The sequence below is a fragment of the Bufo bufo genome, chromosome 1, assembly GCF_905171765.1.
Source record: "Bufo bufo chromosome 1, aBufBuf1.1, whole genome shotgun sequence".
In the NCBI taxonomy this organism is placed as follows: Eukaryota; Metazoa; Chordata; class Amphibia; order Anura; family Bufonidae; genus Bufo; species Bufo bufo.
In genome coordinates, this window is record NC_053389.1 from 202,034,985 (window position 1) to 202,056,262 (window position 21,278).

A 21,278-nucleotide genomic window follows, 5' to 3' on the forward strand; every position below is an offset into this window, starting at 1 on the left:
CAGCGGTGCAGTTATATCTTCTAAAGCCTTTTGTGGCGTGTATAAGTAAAAAAAATAAGGGCCTATTTGCCATTTAGCGGTGTAGTCATATGTTCTAAACCCCTTTTTGGCGTGTATTAGTGGCAAAAAAATATATATTATTTGTCGTTCAGCATTGCAGTTATATGTTCTAAAGCTCTTTGTGGCGTGTATTAGTGGCACATAAAAAGTAATTGCCGTTGTGTGGTGAAGTGAGAAAATTACAGCCCTTTTTGACGTGTTTTAGTGGCAAAAAATATATATTTGCCATTCAGCTGTGCAATTATATGTTTTAAGCACTTTTTTACATGTTTTAGTGGCACAAAAAAAGTATTTGCCGTTGTGTGGTGAAGTGAGAAAATTACAGCCCTTTTTGGCGTGTATTAGTGGCAAAAAAATATATATATTTGCCGTTCAGCGGTGCAGTTTTATGTTCTAAAGCCTTTTTGTGGCGTGTATAAGTGGAAAAAAATAAGGGCCTATTTGCTGTTCAGCGGTGCAGTTATTTATTCTAAAGACCTTTTTGGCGTGTATTAGTGGGGAAAAAAGGGCTTATTAGCTGTTGTGTGGTAAAGTTAGAAAATTACAGACTTTTTTTGGGTGTTTTAATTTCCTTTTAATTTATTTATTTGATCTAACAGTATCTCAGACAGAGAAGTGCCAGGCCCTGCACAGGGGAATGGCAGAGAGCTAAATGTTTCTGGTGCAGGCACAGTTCGCAACTGTTTCTGGTGCAGGCACATTTCGCAGCAGAGTAAGGGGGGCGTGGCAGCAGGAGTCACAGCGAGAGGCCTAAACTTCCGGTGTCATCGAGTGGTCGTCACCCAGTGGCATGCACCCGATTTTCGACAGTCTAGGCTCTACCACCTCAGCCTAAAGGAGCTTTCTGTCCTTCCCAACATCTGCTGGTCCTGATGCTCCTGCTCCTCCTCCTACTGCTCGTCAGTCATTCTGTCAGCAATCGATCATCAAAGCGATTGCCAAGGGACATTGTGCTTCTGGCCAAGTTTCTGGTGCTGCAGTCCCTCCCTTTCCAAGTGGTGGACTCTGCACCTTTCAGAGAACTGATGGCTTGTGCCGAGCTAAGGTGGAGATTCCCAAGCCATCATTTCTTTGCCAAAAAGGCAGTACCAGCACTGCACATGTATGTAGAACAGAAGGTGGGCCTGTCCTTGAGCCTGTCGGTGTCTGCCAAAGTGCACGGCAGCGCTGACCTGTGGATCTGTAACTAAATTCAGGGATAAAACATGTCCTTTACGGCCTACTGGGTGAATGTGGTTCCTGCACAGCCACACTAGCAACTTGGCCAGATGATGCCGCTTCCGCCTCCACGTTCTCACGCCGTTGGTCCTGAGACAATGTCCACCTCTGCCTCCTTATCCTTTACCGTGTCCTCAGCCTCCATTGCAGGGACCATTCACAGTGCTTCTCCAGCATACCACATGTGCAGGGCATGGCGGTGTCACGCTGTTCTGCACCTCGTTTGCCTGGGCGAACTGAGTCACACAGCGGAGGAACTGCTCCGTGTCCTTCATCAAGAAATCGAATCTTGGCTTTCTCCGCGACAACTCAAAATCGAAACCATGGTGAAGAACATTGTGTCGGCGCTGCGTCAAGGAGGGCTGAGCCATGCGTCCTGCATGGCACACGTGTTCAATCTAGTTGTCAAGCGGTTCCTGAACTCTTCCACCCATCTGCAAGACATCCTAAAAATGGCCAGGAAACTTTGCATGCACTTCAGCCACTCGTACACCGCAAAACACACCCTCCTTGAGCTTCAGCAGCAGAATGGCATCCCCCAACATAGTCTGATCTGCAACGTTTCCACCCGTTGGAATTCCACCGTCCATATGTTGGACCGGCGTTATGAAGAGAGAAAGTCCATAAACGATTTCTTGATGATCCAAGCGGACAGAAGTACTCCTCTGTGTAACGTTGATGTCAGCCAGTGGCAGCTCATGCATGACACCTGCCGTTTGCACAGGCTCTTTGAGGAGGACACGTTATTTGTCCGTAGCCAGGACTACAGAATAACCAACGTCAATCCACTGCTTCATGTCCTGGAACAGATTCTGGAAAATATGACTGGTCAGGGGACTGGAGACGTGGCGCCTAGATCTCACGGCCACATGAGCCCTGTGGGGGCTGAACTGGAGGAGGAGGAGGACATTGGAGCACAAGGAATGTGTAGCGAAATGGGTGGTTTTTCTACACAGGTGAGGAGGAACAGAAGCAGCCAGAGGAGCTACAGGCCTATGAAGAAGACGAGGCAGAGGAGCAAGACACACCGTGGCAGTATACAGTGGAGATGGAGGCAGGGAGTCCCTCCGTATCACTTGCACAAATGGCCCGATGGATGCTCACTTGCTTGCGTAGTGACAGCCGAATTGTCACCATTCAGCAAAGGGATGACTTCTGGTTCTCCACCGTGTTTGACCCTTGCTACCGGTCTAAAATGGGGGCCTTTTTTTACACCCGCTGATCCTGAGAGGGAGGACAAGCTGAACTACTATAGAGACATACTATGTAGTCAGTTGGCCTCTGCCTATCTGCGCCATCGTCCATCCTCTCGCAGGTCTGACAGGGGGGCCTTCTGTGCTCACGTTCTTCTGCCATGGCTTCTGTGGCAGGGTGGGGGGGCAGGAGCAGTTCCAGTTCCATCAGCAGCAACTTGAGTCTAGAGTCGCTCATGAGCAGCTCTCTTCACCCGCCTAGTGAAGAAACTACTCAGCAGCAGCAGCTAGACCTGTAGCAGGACTTGAACCAGCAGGTGGTTGCATGCTTGGACAGCACCCTGCCACCCCACATAGAAGATCCGCTGGACTACTGGGCAGCCATACTGGATTTGTGGCTGCAACTGGCAGAGTTTGCCCTGGAAAAGCTGTCCTACTCCTCATTCTGCCGCCACCTCCACACTCTGTCATTGTGCCACTCTGTGGTCTCCTGATGCTGCTGCTGCCACTTCCACACTGTTAATGTACCACCCTGTGGCCTCCTCCTCATGCTGCTGCTGCCGCCACCTCCACAATCTTTCATTGTGCAAGTCTGTGGCCTCCTCCTGATGCTGCTGCTGCCGCCACCTCCACACTCTTTCATTGTGCAAGTCTGTGGCCTCCTGATGCTGCCGCTACCTCCACACTGTCATTGTGCCACTCTGTGGCCTCCTCCTGATGCTGCTTCCACCACCTCCAAACTCTGTCATTGTGCCACTCTGTGGTCTCCTCATGCTGCTGCTGCCCTGCCACCTCCACACTGTCATTGTGCCACCCTGTGGCCTTCTCCTGATGCTGCTGCCACCACCTCCACACTCTGTCATTGTGCCACTCTGTGGCCTCCTTATGATGCTGCTGCCACCTCCACACTGTCATTGTGCCACTCTGTGGCTTCCTCCTGATGCTGCTGCTGCCACCTCTTCACTTTAGCCATGCTGCTTCCACCTCACCACTATGTCATAGGGCCGCTCTGTGGACTTCTCATGCTGTTCCCACCCTCCCCACTTCATGACTGGGCCACTATTTTGCCTTTCGGCCTGGCTGACATCATCATTTATTTGACCCTCTTCTTATCTGTCAGAAGGAAGGAAAAATGAGATGCACAATGGAATTTGTCTATGTGACAGTTGTAAGACCTGCATGACATGGTTCCTATTTTGCATCAGAATTGGCTTATTATTTGGTAGCAAAAAGCTCTGTTTTGGATCCACTCCTGTTTTTTTGGCTTTAGCAATACTGAAGGATTACTGACCAAATGCTGACCGAGTGCGGATGCTCCACAGACAGGTTCCCTTTTTTTGGGGTTATTGTTCTGACGGGCAAAATAATCAGTGACGTCAACACAAACTTACTGCTGACACACTCTCCACTCTGTCAAGGGGGGGGGGGGGGGGGGCTCTACTTGTATAAGCGTTTAATAGAACAGGTTCTGTAGACATCTATGTGGAATCAGCTGCCGACGGTGTAAAAGGAGTGCGCTTCTTCTTGACACTAACATTGACCTGTAAGGCTGAGTTCACAATTGAGTTATTTGGTCAGTTTTTACCCCTTAACTGCCCAAAGAAGTGAAGTGTGCAGTGATTCTAAGAGCGACACCTGTCATCTGCATGTCATACTGACCTTTCTCAAGATGAATCAGGCAAGGATCAGCCAGGATTTTCACCCTCCAATGCCTGATGCATCAGACTAGATCATTCATGGTATCACACCAACAATTTGACAAAATAGACCGTTTTCTTCTGGCTACATGCCTCAGCTACTATTCTGATGCTGCCATCTGCCTGATGCCACACATTTGATGCCAGGTGCTCCTTCTTTCACCCACCATCTTCAGCTGGTTTTGGTATTGCCACCCACCTCCCCTCTCTGTCACTGGGTCATTCTATGGTCTCCTGATGCTGCTGCCACCTCCACACTATGTTACCTTGACACTCTGTGGTTTCCTGATGCTGCTTCCCCCTCCACACTATGTCACCTTTCCACTCTGTGGTCTCCTGATGCTGCTTCCAACTCCACACTATGTCATCTTGTTACTCTGTGGTCTCCTGATGCTGCTGCCACCTTCACACTGTCATTATTCCACTCTGTGGTCTACTCATGCTGATGCTGCTGCTGCCACCTCCACACTCTGTTATTGTGCCAGTCTGTGTCCTCGTGATGATGCTGCTGCCACCTCCACATTCTGCCACTGTGCCACTCTGTGGCCTCCTCCTGGTGCTGCTTCCACCTCCACACTGTTATTGTGCCACCCTGTGGCCTCCTCCTCATGCTGCTGCTGCCGCTACCTCCACACTCTTTCATTGAGCCACTCTGTGGCCTCCTCATGCTGCCGCAACCTCCACACTGTCATTGTGCCACTCTGTGGCCTCTTCCTGATGCTGCTGCCGCCACTTCCAGACTCTGTCATTGTGCCACTCTGTGGCCTCCTGATGCTGATGCTGCCACCTCCACACTGTCATTGTGCCACTCTGTGGCCTCCTCCTTATGCTGCGGCCACTTCCACACTTTCATTGTACCACTCTTTGGCCTTCTCATGCTGCTTCCACCTCACCACTATGTCATAGGGCCACTCTGTGGACTCCTCATGCTGTTCCCACCCTCCCCACTTCGTGACACTATTTTGCCTTTTGGCCTGGCCATCATTTATTTGACCCTTTTTCTGATCTGTCAGAAGGAAGGAAAAATGAGACGCACAATAGATCCTGTCTATGTAACCGTTGTTTTTTGGGGGTTATTGTTCTGACGGAACAGAGGAAGGGCAAAATAATCAGTGACGTCAACACAAACTTACTGCTGACACACTCTCCACTCTGTCGGGGGGCGCTCTACTTGTATAAGCATTTAATAGAACAGGTTCTGTAGACATTTATGTGAAATCAGCTGCCGACGGTGTAAAAGGAGTGCGCTTCTTCTTGACGCTAACATTGACCTGTAAGGCTGAGTTCACACCTATCATCTGCATGTCATACTGACTCACAGTATTGTTTCACTACCACAGCAGACTCCCTATGCGTGTTACTGCAAGGCACAGTGTTCTACACCACTTTAAAGGCTCTCTGCAGCCAGGAAATAGCCGTTTTTAACACGATTCGCCACAAATAAATTCGTATCGAACCGAATATTTTCAAAAAATTCGGCGATCTGGCCGAATTGAATTTTTGAGAAATTCGCTCATCTCTAGTTATAACTCAATGTTATCTTGCAGTAATATGCAACAAGTTTAATAACACGGGTATACGTGTACCGAAATGGTTTTTAGAAAAAAAATGTGCAATTGCTCATCTTTTGCAGCAGAATACTATTGAGGTGCTGGCAATAAGCCTATGAACACTGTATCAGGAAGACACAAAAAAAAAAAGATTGTGGCGCTCACCAGACCTATTTCACACGGGATGCACGGATTGCGCTGGCAATCAAGCGCTGATTCCAGACTATGGCAGAAAAGATTTGTGCAGATATCCAGCTTCCATACAGTGACAGCCTTTATTGTTAAAATACAGTAGAACAACAGTGAATTCACATCTATGCGTTTCGGATCGATTACTCCTGATCCTTCCTCATGACAAAAGTGAATAGTTGCCCTCTGATTTAAGTAGACACAGCTACTAATTACCAGGTGAGCACAATTTACATAACACACGCACAACTTCCATTCGATAGCACATTATATTATGAAAAAAGGACTAAAATATACATATAAAATATATAATATATAAAAGTACAATTCATATAAGAATATAATATTTGATATATAAACAAAAAATGCAGGATCAGATCATGCCTACGATTTAACCCCTGTGGAGCTGAAGTACCCATAGAAAAAATCCAAAAAACTTTCCTATTCAATAGCTTGCGTTTGTAATCCCCTCCCCTGGCAGGGGGATTAACCCTTTCCAAACTTTGTACTTGAAATCCTGCTACGTTGCCCTGATGTGCCACAGCATAATGGAAACTAACAGCTGAGACATTTCTAGTTCTAGTAAAAGGTAGTCTGATAGGTGTCTCCGAATTCTTGTCTTTAAGCTGTTAGTTGTACAACCAACATACTGTAGATGGCAGACAGAGCATGTAATACAATATACAACGTAGCTGGTATTACAATTGAATATTGTTTGGACACAAAAGAACGTTGCATGGAAAAAGAAAAAATAGAGGAACCAATTTGAATATAGTTGCAGCACGTACAAATATGATGGCCACATCTGTACGTGCCCTTATATTTCAACCAGGTAGACACATTGCGTTTTTTTCTCTCAGTATATAAACTAGGACAAATTTTCTGTGCCAAGATAGGTGCGCGACGCGCAATACACTTAATACCAAATTGGGCTTTACTGGTCCACTGTTCAGTAAAAGTCAAAACCGCAAGGTGTCTGTTTACGATCCTGCATATTTCTGAATATTCAGGGCTATAACTTGTAACAAAAGATACAGCGTTCTCTTTTTTGCCATCAATACGTCCCCTCTTACTTATGACAGATGAACGTCTGTCAGGAAAAACAAGATCAGTTCTGGACTTTACATGCAACAAATTTCTGTGCCCGATCTATAGTCGAGGATGGATAATTTTGCAAGGATAATCTCGAAGCAACCAATGCCATCTCTTTGTTGAAGGCTTGGTCACCAGAGCAATTGGGTCTTGCTCTGATGAGTTCACCCTTAGGGATAAAACCATGAAGCTCCCTCTTCCCTCGATAGGTAGCAAGATTGTCGACTTTGGCCATTGTCCTATAGATAGCTGCTACTGAGCATAGCCTGAAACAGTGGATTTTTGCCTTCCGTGCATCACATGGGTAGCCATTCACCTAAAAAAAAAATGCTACATATGATGATGACATAATGGCCCTGATTTATCACATCTTCCCTCCAGAATTCTATCTTCAAAAAGTAAAAAAATGGGTATTTTTACTTTCACAAAAATGTTGGCACTTTTTGCATTTTTACACCACTTCATTCAGTTCTGAAATACATGTGGGAAAGTGGGCATGGTTAGCTATGTTAATGAATTTCATTCCAGATTTATCACCAAGGCTTTTTTTTTTTTAAGTCGCCTTCTCACTTCATTATGAGGGTGGAGTAGGAAAACTGGAGTATCTTGTCTAGACAAAAGTGTTACCGTATATATGTAGCTTCACATTGTAATAGTCTCGTATGAACAAGGTTCATATCTACCTCCAGTAGGCTGGGCACTTCCTTTTCTTCTTCTTCATAAGGCTGTTTATATAAAAACTGTGATGAAGCAACATTTGTGTTAAGCTTTATATTGTGTATTTATGTGAGTCCATACATTATCTGGAATAGTGGATCTCCCCGCTTCACCCCCCCCCCCTCTGAATCCCCCCTCCTCTCTTCCCCTTTTTTGTATCATATATTACTTTAAGTCAATGCTTATGCTGTGTACTTGAACAGTCTGCTGAAGATATACTTGACTTTTGTTATTGTTCTTCATTATGTTAACATGTAAAATAAAGAATTTACAGAAAAAAGTGTTGTTTAAGGATAAGACAAATTTGTCAAACAACATGCAACATTTGATAAATGTGGCATAAAGTACTGCAACACAGACTCAAACAAAACTGACTTCAAATATTCCCCTCATGATACATTTTTTCCTATAAAATATTTTCTTAGCTTTATTTTTTTATTTTACATGTGATAGAATACGGTTTATTTGTATGCTAAATCACAGTTTTATTCTATTACTGTTTTCTTGTATTACTGGTACTAAGAGATTTTTGTAGGAACTTTTGATTTATTTTATATAATCTGTCAACAGGAATCAATGCTCAAGCACGAAGACTACAAAAAAGTCGGTCTCGTGCAGCCTCCGGTGGAAATGCTCCATTACGAGAGAGGGAAGACAGCATCTCTCTTCGTCGCAGTATAAGTGATATCAACCTAAACACCAAGAAACGTAGAGAGAGGAAAAGTATAAAGAGTATGGTGGCTAATGATACGGACCCTGATCAAGATGGAGGGTTAAACCAAAAAGATGGAAACATGCAAAACTCAACAGAACGCAATAGCAGTGTAGATTGTCCAGAGGATTCTACTGATCAGATTGATTTAGACTTTGAACGCCTCTCTCAGTGCCTAATTCAACCACCTTCAGAACATCCATACTTCCTCCTTTTGCAAGGTTACAACAAAGATGTGGTAATTACTTTATAACTATCTATATCACTATTATAACTATCATTATGATAATTCTTGTGATTCCTAATATTATATATTTACTGTATATATTATATATGATTTAGAAGGGTTATCTGAGATTTTAGTGAAGTTGCCTAAGAGCAGAAAATGGTCTGAAAAAAAAAAACATTGCTCACCTGTTAAATCTCCCCACCAGTCCTGCAACAACAAGATCATATATATCATTCATGTGACCACTGCAGCCGTTCATTTGCCTCAGTGATCAGGTGCTGTGGAATGGAGTTGGGTGAGTAATGCTTTTTTTTTTTTTATCTTATACCATTTCCTGCTCTTAGGTACTTTTTTAAAATTTATTTATCGGTTGCAAAATACGGTCATGTGCATAAGCCCTAAAGGGCTTGTCCAAGATTAATCAAATAGGGCTGTTTTTTAGAAACAGTGCTATTCTTGTCCATGGGCTAAGGCCGCTTTCAGACGAGCAAGTGTCACGTTCCGGACTCGCAGCACAGCACCTGTCCTGAACTCCGAGCACTGCCGGGGTCGCATAGCATTATATTGATTTATGATGCTATATAACCCTTAGGGGTCTTGAATGTATTGGATAACACTGACATAATGCTGCACTCGCTCGTCTGAAAGCAGCCTAAGGCCTCTTGCACACAAACATTGTGTGCCCGTGGCCGTATTGCGGCCCGCATACGGTGGGTCCGCAATACCGGCCCGTGCGCACTCCACATCACGGATGCGGACCCATTCACTTGAATGGGTCCGCAATCACGTAGAATAAAAGCACGGATCGGAACCCCACGAAAGCACTACAGAGTGCTTCCGTGGTGTTTCTGTCTGTGCCGCCGCACCGCAAAAAAATAGAACTTGTTCTATTTTTTTGCGGTGCGGATGGATCACGGACCCATTCAAATTGCCTTCGTGTGCAAGAGGCCTAACTGTGAAATTGCAGCTGGACATTTGATTGCAATATCAGACACAGTCTATGAACAAGAGTAGCACAGGGCGGGGGCAGATTATAATTTTTTTCCAAATAACCTTTTTTATTTATATTCTTAGAATTTTGATAAATTTAGTAGTTGACAAATAAGCCATATTATGTTCAAAAAAATATATGAATTGGTCTATAAATGTCTCTGTATTCTTTGTATGATAGGACTTTATTATATATGTGATGACCAGGAAGAAGCATCTGTTTGGAAGATCAGAAAAAGCTTCAAGAGACAAAGGTCCTTATGTTGATACCTTTCTATCTGCTCCAGACATACTTCCTCGTCACTGTTGTGTATGGCGCTTGGATTCTTCTACACAAAAAAATATAGTTCGAGTAAGGCCTTATCGGGGGGCACTTGTTACTCACAATGGAGGAGTCCTCCAAAGAGAAGCCGAACTGCACACTGGGGACTTGTTAGGGCTTGGAGAGCACTTTTTGTTCATGTACAAGGACCCTAGAGTAGCTCAAACACGGCCTGCTTGGCTTCCGCAGTCCTGGTCTACCTCTGGCTTGAGTGGAGCATTTTCATGTCAGATGTGTGGCAGATCACTTCAGGAGCGTCAAGAGGCTGTTCAGGCCTACATAGAAAGCAGAGATTTCATCCTACAATATCGCTCTCAAGAAGAGGATGCTGTACTAAAGGAGATTATTGAAAAATCTGGTAACTCGAAAACTGAATTTAAGCTGGCTCCTGCATATCTCTTTAGCCTTTGCATTGAGCATTCCACTCGAGCACTGGATCCTGGACACTTTCCTAAACTAGTAATGAAGATCGCCACCATGATAAAGGAAGTAGTTTGGGTAAGACTATTAATTTACAACCTATATCAGCTTTTTGTTTTTGGAGATATCCTTCTGCCTTTCATTGTGTACTCTTCCCTTATAAATTTTTCCTCTAGAAGTCATTCAGTCTGAAAACAGGAAATGTAAACTTCACAGAAAAGTTGAAAGTCTCCTGGTCCATTATCATGGGGCTGCACGGTTCACACATTATTCAGTTCATACAGATGTGTCCTTGCTTATCTTCCCTCTTGGCTTGAAATATCCTGAGTTGAGTGGTATGAGATCACCAGCTTTAAAAGAAAAACTTTTGTGTTATTTGCTAGGAGTTTTGAGTAACGTGTAAGTTTAATTTTAAAGCTGGTCATCTTGCGCCACTCAACTAGGAATATCTTTAACCAAAGGTTAGGAAAGGACACAACTACAGGGAGTGCAGAATTATTAGGCAAGTTGTATTTTTGAGGATTAATTTTATTATTGAACAACAACCATGTTCTCAATGAACCCAAAAAACTCATTAATATCAAAGCTGAATATTTTTGGAAGTAGTTTTTAGTTTGTTTTTAGTTTTAGCTATTTTAGGGGGATATCTGTGTGTGCAGGTGACTATTACTGTGCATAATTATTAGGCAACTTAACAAAAAACAAATATATACCCATTTCAAATATTTATTTTTACCAGTGAAACCAATATAACATCTCAACATTCACAAATATACATTTCTGACATTCAAAAACAAAACAAAAACAAATCAGTGACCAATATAGCCACCTTTCTTTGCAAGGACACTCAAAAGCCTGCCATCCATGGATTCTGTCAGTGTTTTGATCTGTTCACCATCAACATTGCGTGCAACAGCAACCACAGCCTCCCAGACACTGTTCAGAGAGGTGTACTGTTTTCCCTCCTTGTAAATCTCACATTTGATGATGGACCACAGGTTCTCAATGGGGTTCAGATCAGGTGAACAAGGAGGCCATGTCATTAGATTTTCTTCTTTTATACCCTTTCTTGCCAGCCACGCTGTGGAGTACTTGGACGCGTGTGATGGAGCATTGTCCTGCATGAAAATCATGTTTTTCTTGAAGGATGCAGACTTCTTCCTGTACCACTGCTTGAAGAAGGTGCCTTCCAGAAACTGGCAGTAGGACTGGGAGTTGAGCTTGACTCCATCCTCAACCCGAAAAGGCCCCACAAGCTCATCTTTGATGATACCAGCCCAAACCAGTACTCCACCTCCACCTTGCTGGCGTCTGAGTCGGACTGGAGCTCTCTGCCCTTTACCAATCCAGCCACGGGCCCATCCATCTGGCCCATCAAGACTTCAGTCCATAAAACCTTAGAAAAATCAGTCTTGAGATATTTCTTGGCCCAGTCTTGACGTTTCAGCTTGTGTGTCTTGTTCAGTGGTGGTCGTCTTTCAGCCTTTCTTACCTTGGCCATGTCTCTGAGTATTGCACACCTTGTGCTTTTGGGCACTCCAGTGATGTTGCAGCTCTGAAATATGGGCAAACTGGTGGCAAGTGGCATCTTGGCAGCTGCACGCTTGACTTTTCTCAGTTCATGGGCAGTTATTTTGCGCCTTGGTTTTTCCACACGCTTCTTGCGACCCTGTTGACTATTTTGAATGAAACGCTTGATTGTTCGATGATCACGCTTCAGAAGCTTTGCAATTTTAAGAGTGCTGCATCCCTCTGCAAGATATCTCACTATTTTTGACTTTTCTGAGCCTGTCAAGTCCTTCTTTTGACCCATTTTGCCAAAGGAAAGGAAGTTGCCTAATAATTATGCACACCTAATATAGGGTATTGATGTCATTAGACCACACCCCTTCTCATTACAGAGATGCACATCACCTAATATGCTTAATTGGTAGTAGGCTTTCGAGCCTATACAGCTTGGAGTAAGACAACATGCATAAAGAGGATGATGTGGTCAAAATACTCATTTGCCTAATAATTCTGCACGCAGTGTATATAACATAAGTAAAATGTTTTCATTATTTCAACTGATTTTTTTTCATAATGATTCATATCAATTAAAGTCAAATGATAATAACCTTCAAACTTTATGTTATGCCCAAAAGTTTTGAATCAGAATTTTTACTTTTTTATTCATAAGTCTACTAAATAGGCTTTCTCAGGGGAATTATTGCATTCTATGTCTTGTTTGGTTAGGTTTATTCTTTAGAAATAGCTCAACAATTAAAAAAAAAAGTAGAACTTATTTTTTGCTTAATTCTCTGTAAAATAAATGTATTAAATGACTTTTCCCTACAGTAGATTTCAGGTATATTTTACTACAGTTTTTGGCATAAATTTTAAACAGGACATATAATCTCTGCTGACATGTCTGTTTTTGTAAATACTCGCATTCTCCATGTAATAAAGATTCTGGAGCATCTATTCGTATGACTCTATGTTGTGCCATTCCTTTATTGTACAATGACAATGATAAACGTTTGTAATGTGATTTCCCTGGTTAGTCAGTGGCTGCCATATAGTTGCTTGACCTCAACATAAAATGCCCAATTTTGCAGGAAGTCAACTTGCCTATTTCTATATTTATTATACCAGGTAGAAGTTATAAATAAATTACTAGCACTGTGCAAAAAAGGTCAACATTGGTGTTACAAGTTTGGGTGGGGAATGGGGTGCCACTGAACAGTCTATCACTGATTGTATAATGTCAGATTGTGCAGAGACACACCGCTAAATGGTAATACCCATCTGGATCTTTATTGCAAACTGCTATTAATTCATGGAATTGCACAACACAGAGTCTTAACAATAGATACTCCAGAATTGTTAATATATGGGAAATGCAACGAGTTACTAAAACAGATATGCCAGCAGAGGTTACAAGTCCTCTTTAATAAATGTGCCAAGCTTCCTAGGTCCTGCTCCACACACTCATTCCTTGTCCTGTGCTACCCACCTTTTCAAAAGTGGCAAGCACAAGACAAACCTCCCAAAAAGTTGCACATTGGGGGGTTTGCACCAAAATGTGTACTTTTTTTTAACAAAAGAAAACTGGCATAAGGAATTTGGTAAAAGTGACCCAAGGTATGTCATATGATTACAGTATACAAGTATTTCTGAGCGGTGAAACTTTCAGTGTGCTTATAAAGACAAAACAAACAAAAAAGAACCCCAAAATCTTCAAACAGCTTTGTGGCAAGGTTATTAATCAATGCATGAAAGTGTCTGGGGCATTGAATACTGTAATTAAATTAAATTAACTAAACAAAAAATAAAAAAATATGGGCTTAGGCACCATGCACACAACTGTATCCATTTGAGTTCGCATCCATATGTCCATTCTGCAAATTATAGAATATGTCCTATCCTGGTGCTCAAAATGCAGTCTGCAAAATAATGCAGATGAGATGAACATTGATGTTATCCATATTTTGCAGATCTGCCTTTTATGGACTGCAAAAACGATACTGTGCAGTGATAGCAAATATATAATTTTAGTCAAGTATTACAAACAAAACCCTTGCCATATACTGACAGTAGAGATTTGTTTCTTGACTGATTCGTTGAATGTTTCAAAAACTTCGATTTGTGTCCGAATAGATTCTACCCACATCAAAAGTACTCTAATTGGCCCGAAATTGGTATATGAAACTCTAAAAGTCTCATAGGGATTATATTATTTCTCTCTTGTCTTTCATTTTCTCTTTTATTCTCTAATTTTTGCTCTTTCTCTTCCCCTCCCCTTTTAACCTCTTTAACACAATGACAGCAATAGCAAATCATATCAGAGTGATACTGATATATATATGTAGCTATGGGTAAATGCCTGGTTGACTGTGTTAACAAACAGTGTATTTAAAAACACACTGCACCATCACATTTGTTATGCTTTTTCATATTAGAAAGCCTCTAAAAATTGGCCCTTATTGGGGGCAGATGATGTTTAAACACACACAGTGGCTTGTTGGGAACAGGCATCCAAATACATTGCCTTAACAGAAGCAGAATGATGACTGCCCATATTTATACATACAGTCCTGATCAAAAGTTTAAGACCACTTGAAAAATGGCAAAAAAATCATATTTAGCATGGCTGGATCTTAACAAGGTTCCAAGTAGAGCTTCAACATGCAACAAGAAGAAATGAGAGTGAGACAAAACATTTTTTGAGCATTCAATTTAATGAAAACAACGAATAAACTGAAACAGGCTGTTTTTCAGCTGATCAAAAGTTTAGGACCACATGCCTTTAAAAGGCCAAATCTGTGCAAAGATGTGGATTCATTGTCATTTTCTGTCAAGTAGTCACATGTTGTGATGGCAAAGACAAAAAAACATTCCCTTTTTGAACGTGGTCAGGTTGTTGAAACTGCATAAGCAGGGTCTCTCACAGCGCGCCATCACTACTCAGGTGGGACGCAGTAAGACAGTCATTTTACATTTCTTAAATTCTTAAATGATCCTGAGGGTTATGGAACAAAAAAGTCAAGAGGAAGACCCAAAAAAATTTAATCAGCACTGAGCCGGAGGATCTAATTGGCTGTCCGTCAAGACACTGGACGATCATCGACCCAAATTAAGGCCTTTACTGGTGCTGACTGCAGCACCATAACCATCAGACGGCATCTGAGACTGAAGGGCTTCAAAAACAAAAAACGTCTTCAAAGACTTTGTCGCCACAGAACTGCTCGTTTGAACTTTGCAAGAGAGCACCAAACATGGGACATTCAAAGGTGGAATAAAGTTTTATTCTCTGATGAGAAAAAATGTAACTTTGATGGTCCTGATGGTTTCCAACGTTACTGGCATGACAAGCAGATCCCACCTGAGATGTTTTCTACGCGCTACAGTGCAGGGGGTGCCATAATGGTCTGGGGTGCTTTTTCCTTCAGTGGAACAATGGAGCTTCAGGAAGTGCAGGGGCGTCAAACGGCCGCTGGCTATGTCCAGATGTTGCAGAGAGCATTCCTCATGACTGAGGGCCCTCGTCTGTGTGGTAACGACTGGGTTTTTCAACAGGACAATGCTACAGTACACAATGCCCGCAGGACAAGGGACTTCTTCCAGGAGAATAACATCACTCTTTTGGCCCATCCTGCGTGTTCCCCTGATCTAAATCCAATTGAGAACCTTTGGGGATGGATGGTAAGGGAAGTTTACAAAAATGGACAACAGTTCCAGACAGTAGATGGCCTTCGTGCGGCCCTCTTCACCACTTGGAGAAATGTTCCCACTCACCTCATGGAAACGCTTGCATCAAGCATGCCGAAACAAATTTTTGAAGTGATAAACAATAACGGCGGAGCTACTCATTACTGAGTTCATGTTTGGAGGTTGGATTTCTGTTTTGGGGGGGTTTAGTTTTTTTTTGGAGGTGTGGCCCTAAACTTTTGATCAGCTTAAAAACAGCCTGTTTCGGTTTATTCGTTGTTTTCATTAAATTGAATGCTCAAATTTTTTTTGGTCTCACTCCCATTTCTTCTTGTTGCATGTTGAAGCTCTACTTAGAACCTTGTTAAGATCCAGCAATGCTAAATATGATTTTTAGCCATTTTTCAAGTGGTCTTAAACTTTTGATCAGGACTGTACAGTCGTGGCCAAAAGTTTTGAGAATGGCACAAATATTAGTTTTCACAAAGTTTGCTGCTAAACTGCTTTTAGATATTTGTTTCAGTTGTTTCTGTGATGTAGTGAAATATAATTACACGCACTTCATACGTTTCAAAGGCTTTTATCGACAATTACATGACATTTATGCAGAGTCAGTATTTGCAGTGTTGGCCCTTCTTTTTCAGGACCTCTGCAATTCGACTGGGCATGCTCTCAATCAACTTCTGGGCCAATTCCTGATTGATAGCGACCCATTCTTTTATAATCACTTCTTGGAGTTTGTCAGAATTAGTGGGTTTTTGTTTGTCCACCCGCCTCTTGAGGATTGACCACAAGTTCTCAATGGGATTAAGATCTGGGGAGTTTCCAGGCCATGGACCCAAAATGTCAACGTTTTGGTCCCCGAGCCACTTAGTTATCACTTTTGCCTTATGGCACGGTGCTCCATCGTGCTGGAAAATGCATTGTTCGTCACCAAACTGTTGTTAGATTGTTGGAAGAAGTTGCTGTTGGAGGGTGTTTTGGTACCATTCTTTATTCACGGCTGTGTTTTTGGGCAAAATTAGCCCAAGGACTATGCAATTCATCTGATCACTCTTCATAAAATTCTGGAGTATATGCAAATTGCTATTATAAAAACTTAAGCAGCAACTTTTCCAATTTCCAATATTTATGTAATTCTCAAAACTTTTGGCCACGACTGTACATAAGTGTTAATTGTCAGAGGAAACAGTGGCTTTTTATGAACAAACCTTGAAAATGTCTCCCTTATTTCTGGGAGCAGCAGCAGTACAGTGTGGATATGGAAAGGGCATGAGTAAGGTGTGTAGGGGCATGTGATAGAAATAGTAGCAACAGCAGTAGCAATACAGCATGGAACAGCCACCGGTTTAGGGGTAGTTATATTAGTGCCCTCTTGGTAATGGTAGTGGCATATAGTGACTTTGTTTTTTGAGTGTGATGACATCACCTGGTAAACCCTCTCTTAGATGTTACTGGAGGTTGGACAAGCCAGTACAGTGAGACCAAATTGGGCCAGTTCTGGCCACTATTTTTAGTCTGGCTGCCTAGAAGTCCATGGGGTCAGAAAATATGGTATGTGTGAGAAAAAGGCCAAAGTCGAGGTATGACTGAATCTGATTGTTCAGGCAGTACATCTCGGTTTGCTGATTTACGTCAGCCTAGCGAGGACCTGAAAAAGCTGCTCCATCACGGTTATGATACTGAACTGGCTGCTGCTGCAGCTTCTGCTACTTGTGGTAGGAGAGATGATAGGAGGTGGTTGACTTGGTGTGGGACAGAGAGGGGCCTACTTGTCAGACATGTGGGCGGCAGGTGTCTGCTCGCAGAAAGATATGGTACACTGTATACACAGAGTATCCCAATAAAACTGCATTTTGGCCTCCTTTTTGGAAGCAAGAAAACATACCACCTTTTTGCTTTGATACCAAGGGTCTAAAAGCATGGCCATCCAGTAATTATAAGATTGCTTGATGCTAACGATACATCTGTCATTATGTAAGCAGGCCATCTTTTTCAGGCTCTGCCTCCACTGTGATGATTGGTCATTATGGCCAGTGTCATCATCATCAGCAGCAGCCTTGTGCTACTCCACCACCGACTCCTCCTCCTCCAGTGGTAGCTCCTCATTCTTCTTCTCCACTTCCACCTCAATGGGACTTTCTGTGGGTCCCCAACAGCTACAGGGTGGCCAGCAAGATGCGGATGCTGATTTTCTTCCGCAGATTCTTGTCGCATAAGTGTGATTGCCTAGTCTAAGAAAAATATCAGGGGGATGACATTGTTGATACGGCAGTTATCCCTACTGACAAATCTGGTGGCCTCTTCAAAGGGCCTGAGTACACAGCACATGTCTCTGATGAGCTGCAACTGCCTGACCTTAAAACAACACATTCTCTCTGCTGAGATGGTCTGGTGCATGAAAAAAATCATTTGACGCTTTATGCTGCTCGTACACATGGCAGATCTGGGAGCCATCATTAGGTCCCTTGCTGCCATGATAACCTCTTGGCATTCTGCAATAATGTTGCATGTTTCAGGGGGTCTTTGATGTGATCACGTGACAGAGGAAGCCCCCTCCGTCTAACTGTTAAGATGCTGCTGTTACTATTGACTGTGCCATGTAAGGGGCTATACGGCTGTCTATCTAGGTGGATATCAGCTGTATGACACAGCCAGCACAGCGAGTACCTGCTGCTTATGAGTGGATTTATCTGCAGAGACATATGGTTTGAAATAAACTCCGTCCATCACCCCTTAATTAAGTGCCACTGCATTTAAACATTACAGTGGTGCTCATGCATGTACAAGCCTTCCTCTGATTCTCTCAACATACTGGACACCCATACACTGCTCAGACAGTGTGTCCTTGCTGCAGTCATGTCACAAACTCTCAGTATGCGACACAGTCACCACAGGGACAACCTTTTGTGTAATGGTGTCGTAAACAGGAAGGGAGGAAGTTTTCTTGAACACAAGTAAGTGGAAAGTCAAGAAGTCTAAATAAAAAAAAGTATGTACTATGGGGAACTTTAAGATCTATAACACCACTGATCGAGTCTGATCGAGAAAGACTTTTAACTGTTGCATGGGTGCCAAGCTATGCAACAGTAAGGAAGTATTCACACGAAACAGATTTGTTGCTGAAATATGTGCAACTGTCTTATACATCTGAATAGGGTTTGCCGAAGTCCACACACATGCTGCGGACACAACCCAGTTCAGATTTATGGAACAAATTGTCACGTGAAAAAAATGTATGCAACAAATCACGGTGTGTGAACATAACAGAGAAAGCTAGGCCCTGATTTATCAAAACCAGCATGTGCTATGCTGGTCTTGATAGTCCCAGCACTGCTGGAGGATGCATTTACGATAAGTCGCAATGGCGTTAAAAAAGTGGCAAACCTGGGCTTTGTGACTTTTTTACACCAGAAAACTGCCAAAAAGGAAAGAGAAACCTCATATTTAATCTAAGGGCTACCAGAGAACATCTGAAATTAGGTGATTATATAGCCCCTGCCTCTAACTGTTTAGATGCTGCAGTTACTAATGACTATGGCATGTAAGGAGTTTGTGGCAAACCTAGGGTTTATGACTTTTTGTACATCAGAGTACTGCCAAAGGGGAAAAATAATTATCCCCCTTAATGCTCATATTGTATCTAGGGGGCTACAATTTACCAGAGCACATGTGAGAGTGCCTGAAATTAGGTGATTTTATAGCCCCTCCCCCCTAACTGTTTAGATGCTGCAGTTATTAATGACTATGCCATGTAAGTAGTTTGTGACTTCTTTTACACCAGAAAACTGCCATAGTGGAAAGATAATTCTCCCCCCTAATGCTCATACTGTATATGGGGGTTACAGTTTACCAGAGAACATGTGCAAGTTCTGAAATTAGGTGATTTTATAGCCTCTCCCTCTAAGGCCCCTTTCACACGGGCGAGTATTCCGCATGGATGCGATGCGTGAGTTGAACGCATTGCACCCGCACTGAATCCGGACCCATTCATTTCTATGGGGCTGTTCACATGAGCGGTGATTTTAACGCATCACTTGTGCGTTGCGTGAAAATTGCAGCAAGCTCTATTTTGTGCGTTTTTCACGCAACGCAGGCCCCATAAAAGTGAATGGGGCTGCGTGAAAATCGCAAGCATCCGCAAACAAGTGCGGATGCTGTGCGATTTTCAAACACGGTTGCTAGGAGATGATCGGGATGGGGACCCGATCATTATTATTTTCCCTTATAACATGGTTATAAGGGAAAATAATAGCATTCTGAATACAGAATGCTAAGTAAAATAGGGCTGGAGGGGTTAAAAAAATTATAATAATAATTTAACTCACCTTAATCCACTTGTTCGAGCAGCCGGCATCTCTTCTGTCTTCATCTGTGAGGAATAGGACCTTTGATGACGTCACTATGCTCATCACATGGTCCATCACCATGGTGATGGATCATGTGATGGACCATGTGATGAACGCAGTGACGTCATCAAAGGTCCTGTTCCTCACAGATGAAGACAGAAGAGATGCTGGCTGCGCGAACAAGTGGATTAAGGTGAGTTAAATTATTTTTTATATTTTTTAACCCCTGCTGCCCTATTTTACTTAGCATTCTGTATTCAGAATGCTATTATTTTCCCTTATAACCATGTTATAAGTGGAAATAATACAATCTACACAACCTTGAACCCAAACCTGAACTTCTGTGAAGAAGTTCGGGTCTGGGTACCACATTCAGTTTTTTATCACGCGCGTGCAAAACGTTTTGCACCCGCCCGATAAAAACTTAACAACGGAACGCAATCGCACTCAAAACTGACTGCAATTACGTACCTACTCGCGCGGGTTTGCCGGAACGCATCCGGACCTTATCAGGACACGCTCGTGTGAAAGAGGCCTAACTGTTTAGATGCTGCAGTTAGTAATGACTATGCTGTAAACGGGGTTTGTGGCAAACCTGGGGGTTGTGACTTTTTTACACCAGAGAACTGCTGTTGGGGAAAGATAAATCTCCTCCTTAATGCTCATATCGTATCTAGGGGCTATAGTTTACCAGAGAACATTTGAAAGTGCCTGAAATCAGGTAATTTTATAGCCTGCTCATACAAACCAATTTTACAGTACAATAAAAAAAAATGCTGCACACAGGAATAACTTCAAAATATAGATATATACTTTATATACCAATGTTTCTACTATGTTGCCTATTTGCAGTGTATAAGATAATGGGGGAAGAATTATGGATTTATATTCCAGGCAACATTTGAGAATTTTTAGTTAGACCTTTACTGTGGCTTGGACAGTTTGGCAAAGAAGAATAAAGGTGTCCATAAATGTTATGAGTATATATGTGTTTGCATTGGGGAGTAAGGAAAAAGATGCTGCCAGACATCTCTGGCAGTGGCTTTTCTGCCCATTCCTTCTCTCCCTCAACATCATCTGCTGGGGGAGAGTTGGCAGCTCCCATACACATTAGATTGTTGTCTAGTCCTGGCAAATATACATGGGCCAATGATCAGGAATAGTGTTGAGCGAACTTCTGTTTTAAGTTCGGCGTCTAAAGTTCGGCTTCCGGTTAGCGGAGAATCCCGATATGGATTCCGAATTCCGTTGTGGTCCGTGGTAGCGGAATCAATAATGGCCAATTATTGATTCTGCTACCACGGACCACAACGGAATTCGGAATCCATATCGGGATTCTCCGCTAACCGG

General features: G+C 42.8%; 1 protein-coding gene across 3 annotated transcripts in view; it reads left to right on the forward strand.

The window, feature by feature from the left end:
* The window catches only part of RASIP1 (Ras interacting protein 1), a 117,980-nt gene that overhangs the window by 71,742 nt on the left and 24,960 nt on the right, over positions 1-21,278 (forward strand). For all 3 annotated transcript variants that reach the window (XM_040434344.1, XM_040434353.1, XM_040434362.1), the window contains exons 4-5: positions 8,287-8,666; positions 9,829-10,467. In XM_040434344.1, coding sequence (XP_040290278.1) covers positions 8,287-8,666; positions 9,829-10,467 — 1,019 coding nt within the window. The remainder of the gene's footprint in view (positions 1-8,286; positions 8,667-9,828; positions 10,468-21,278) is intronic.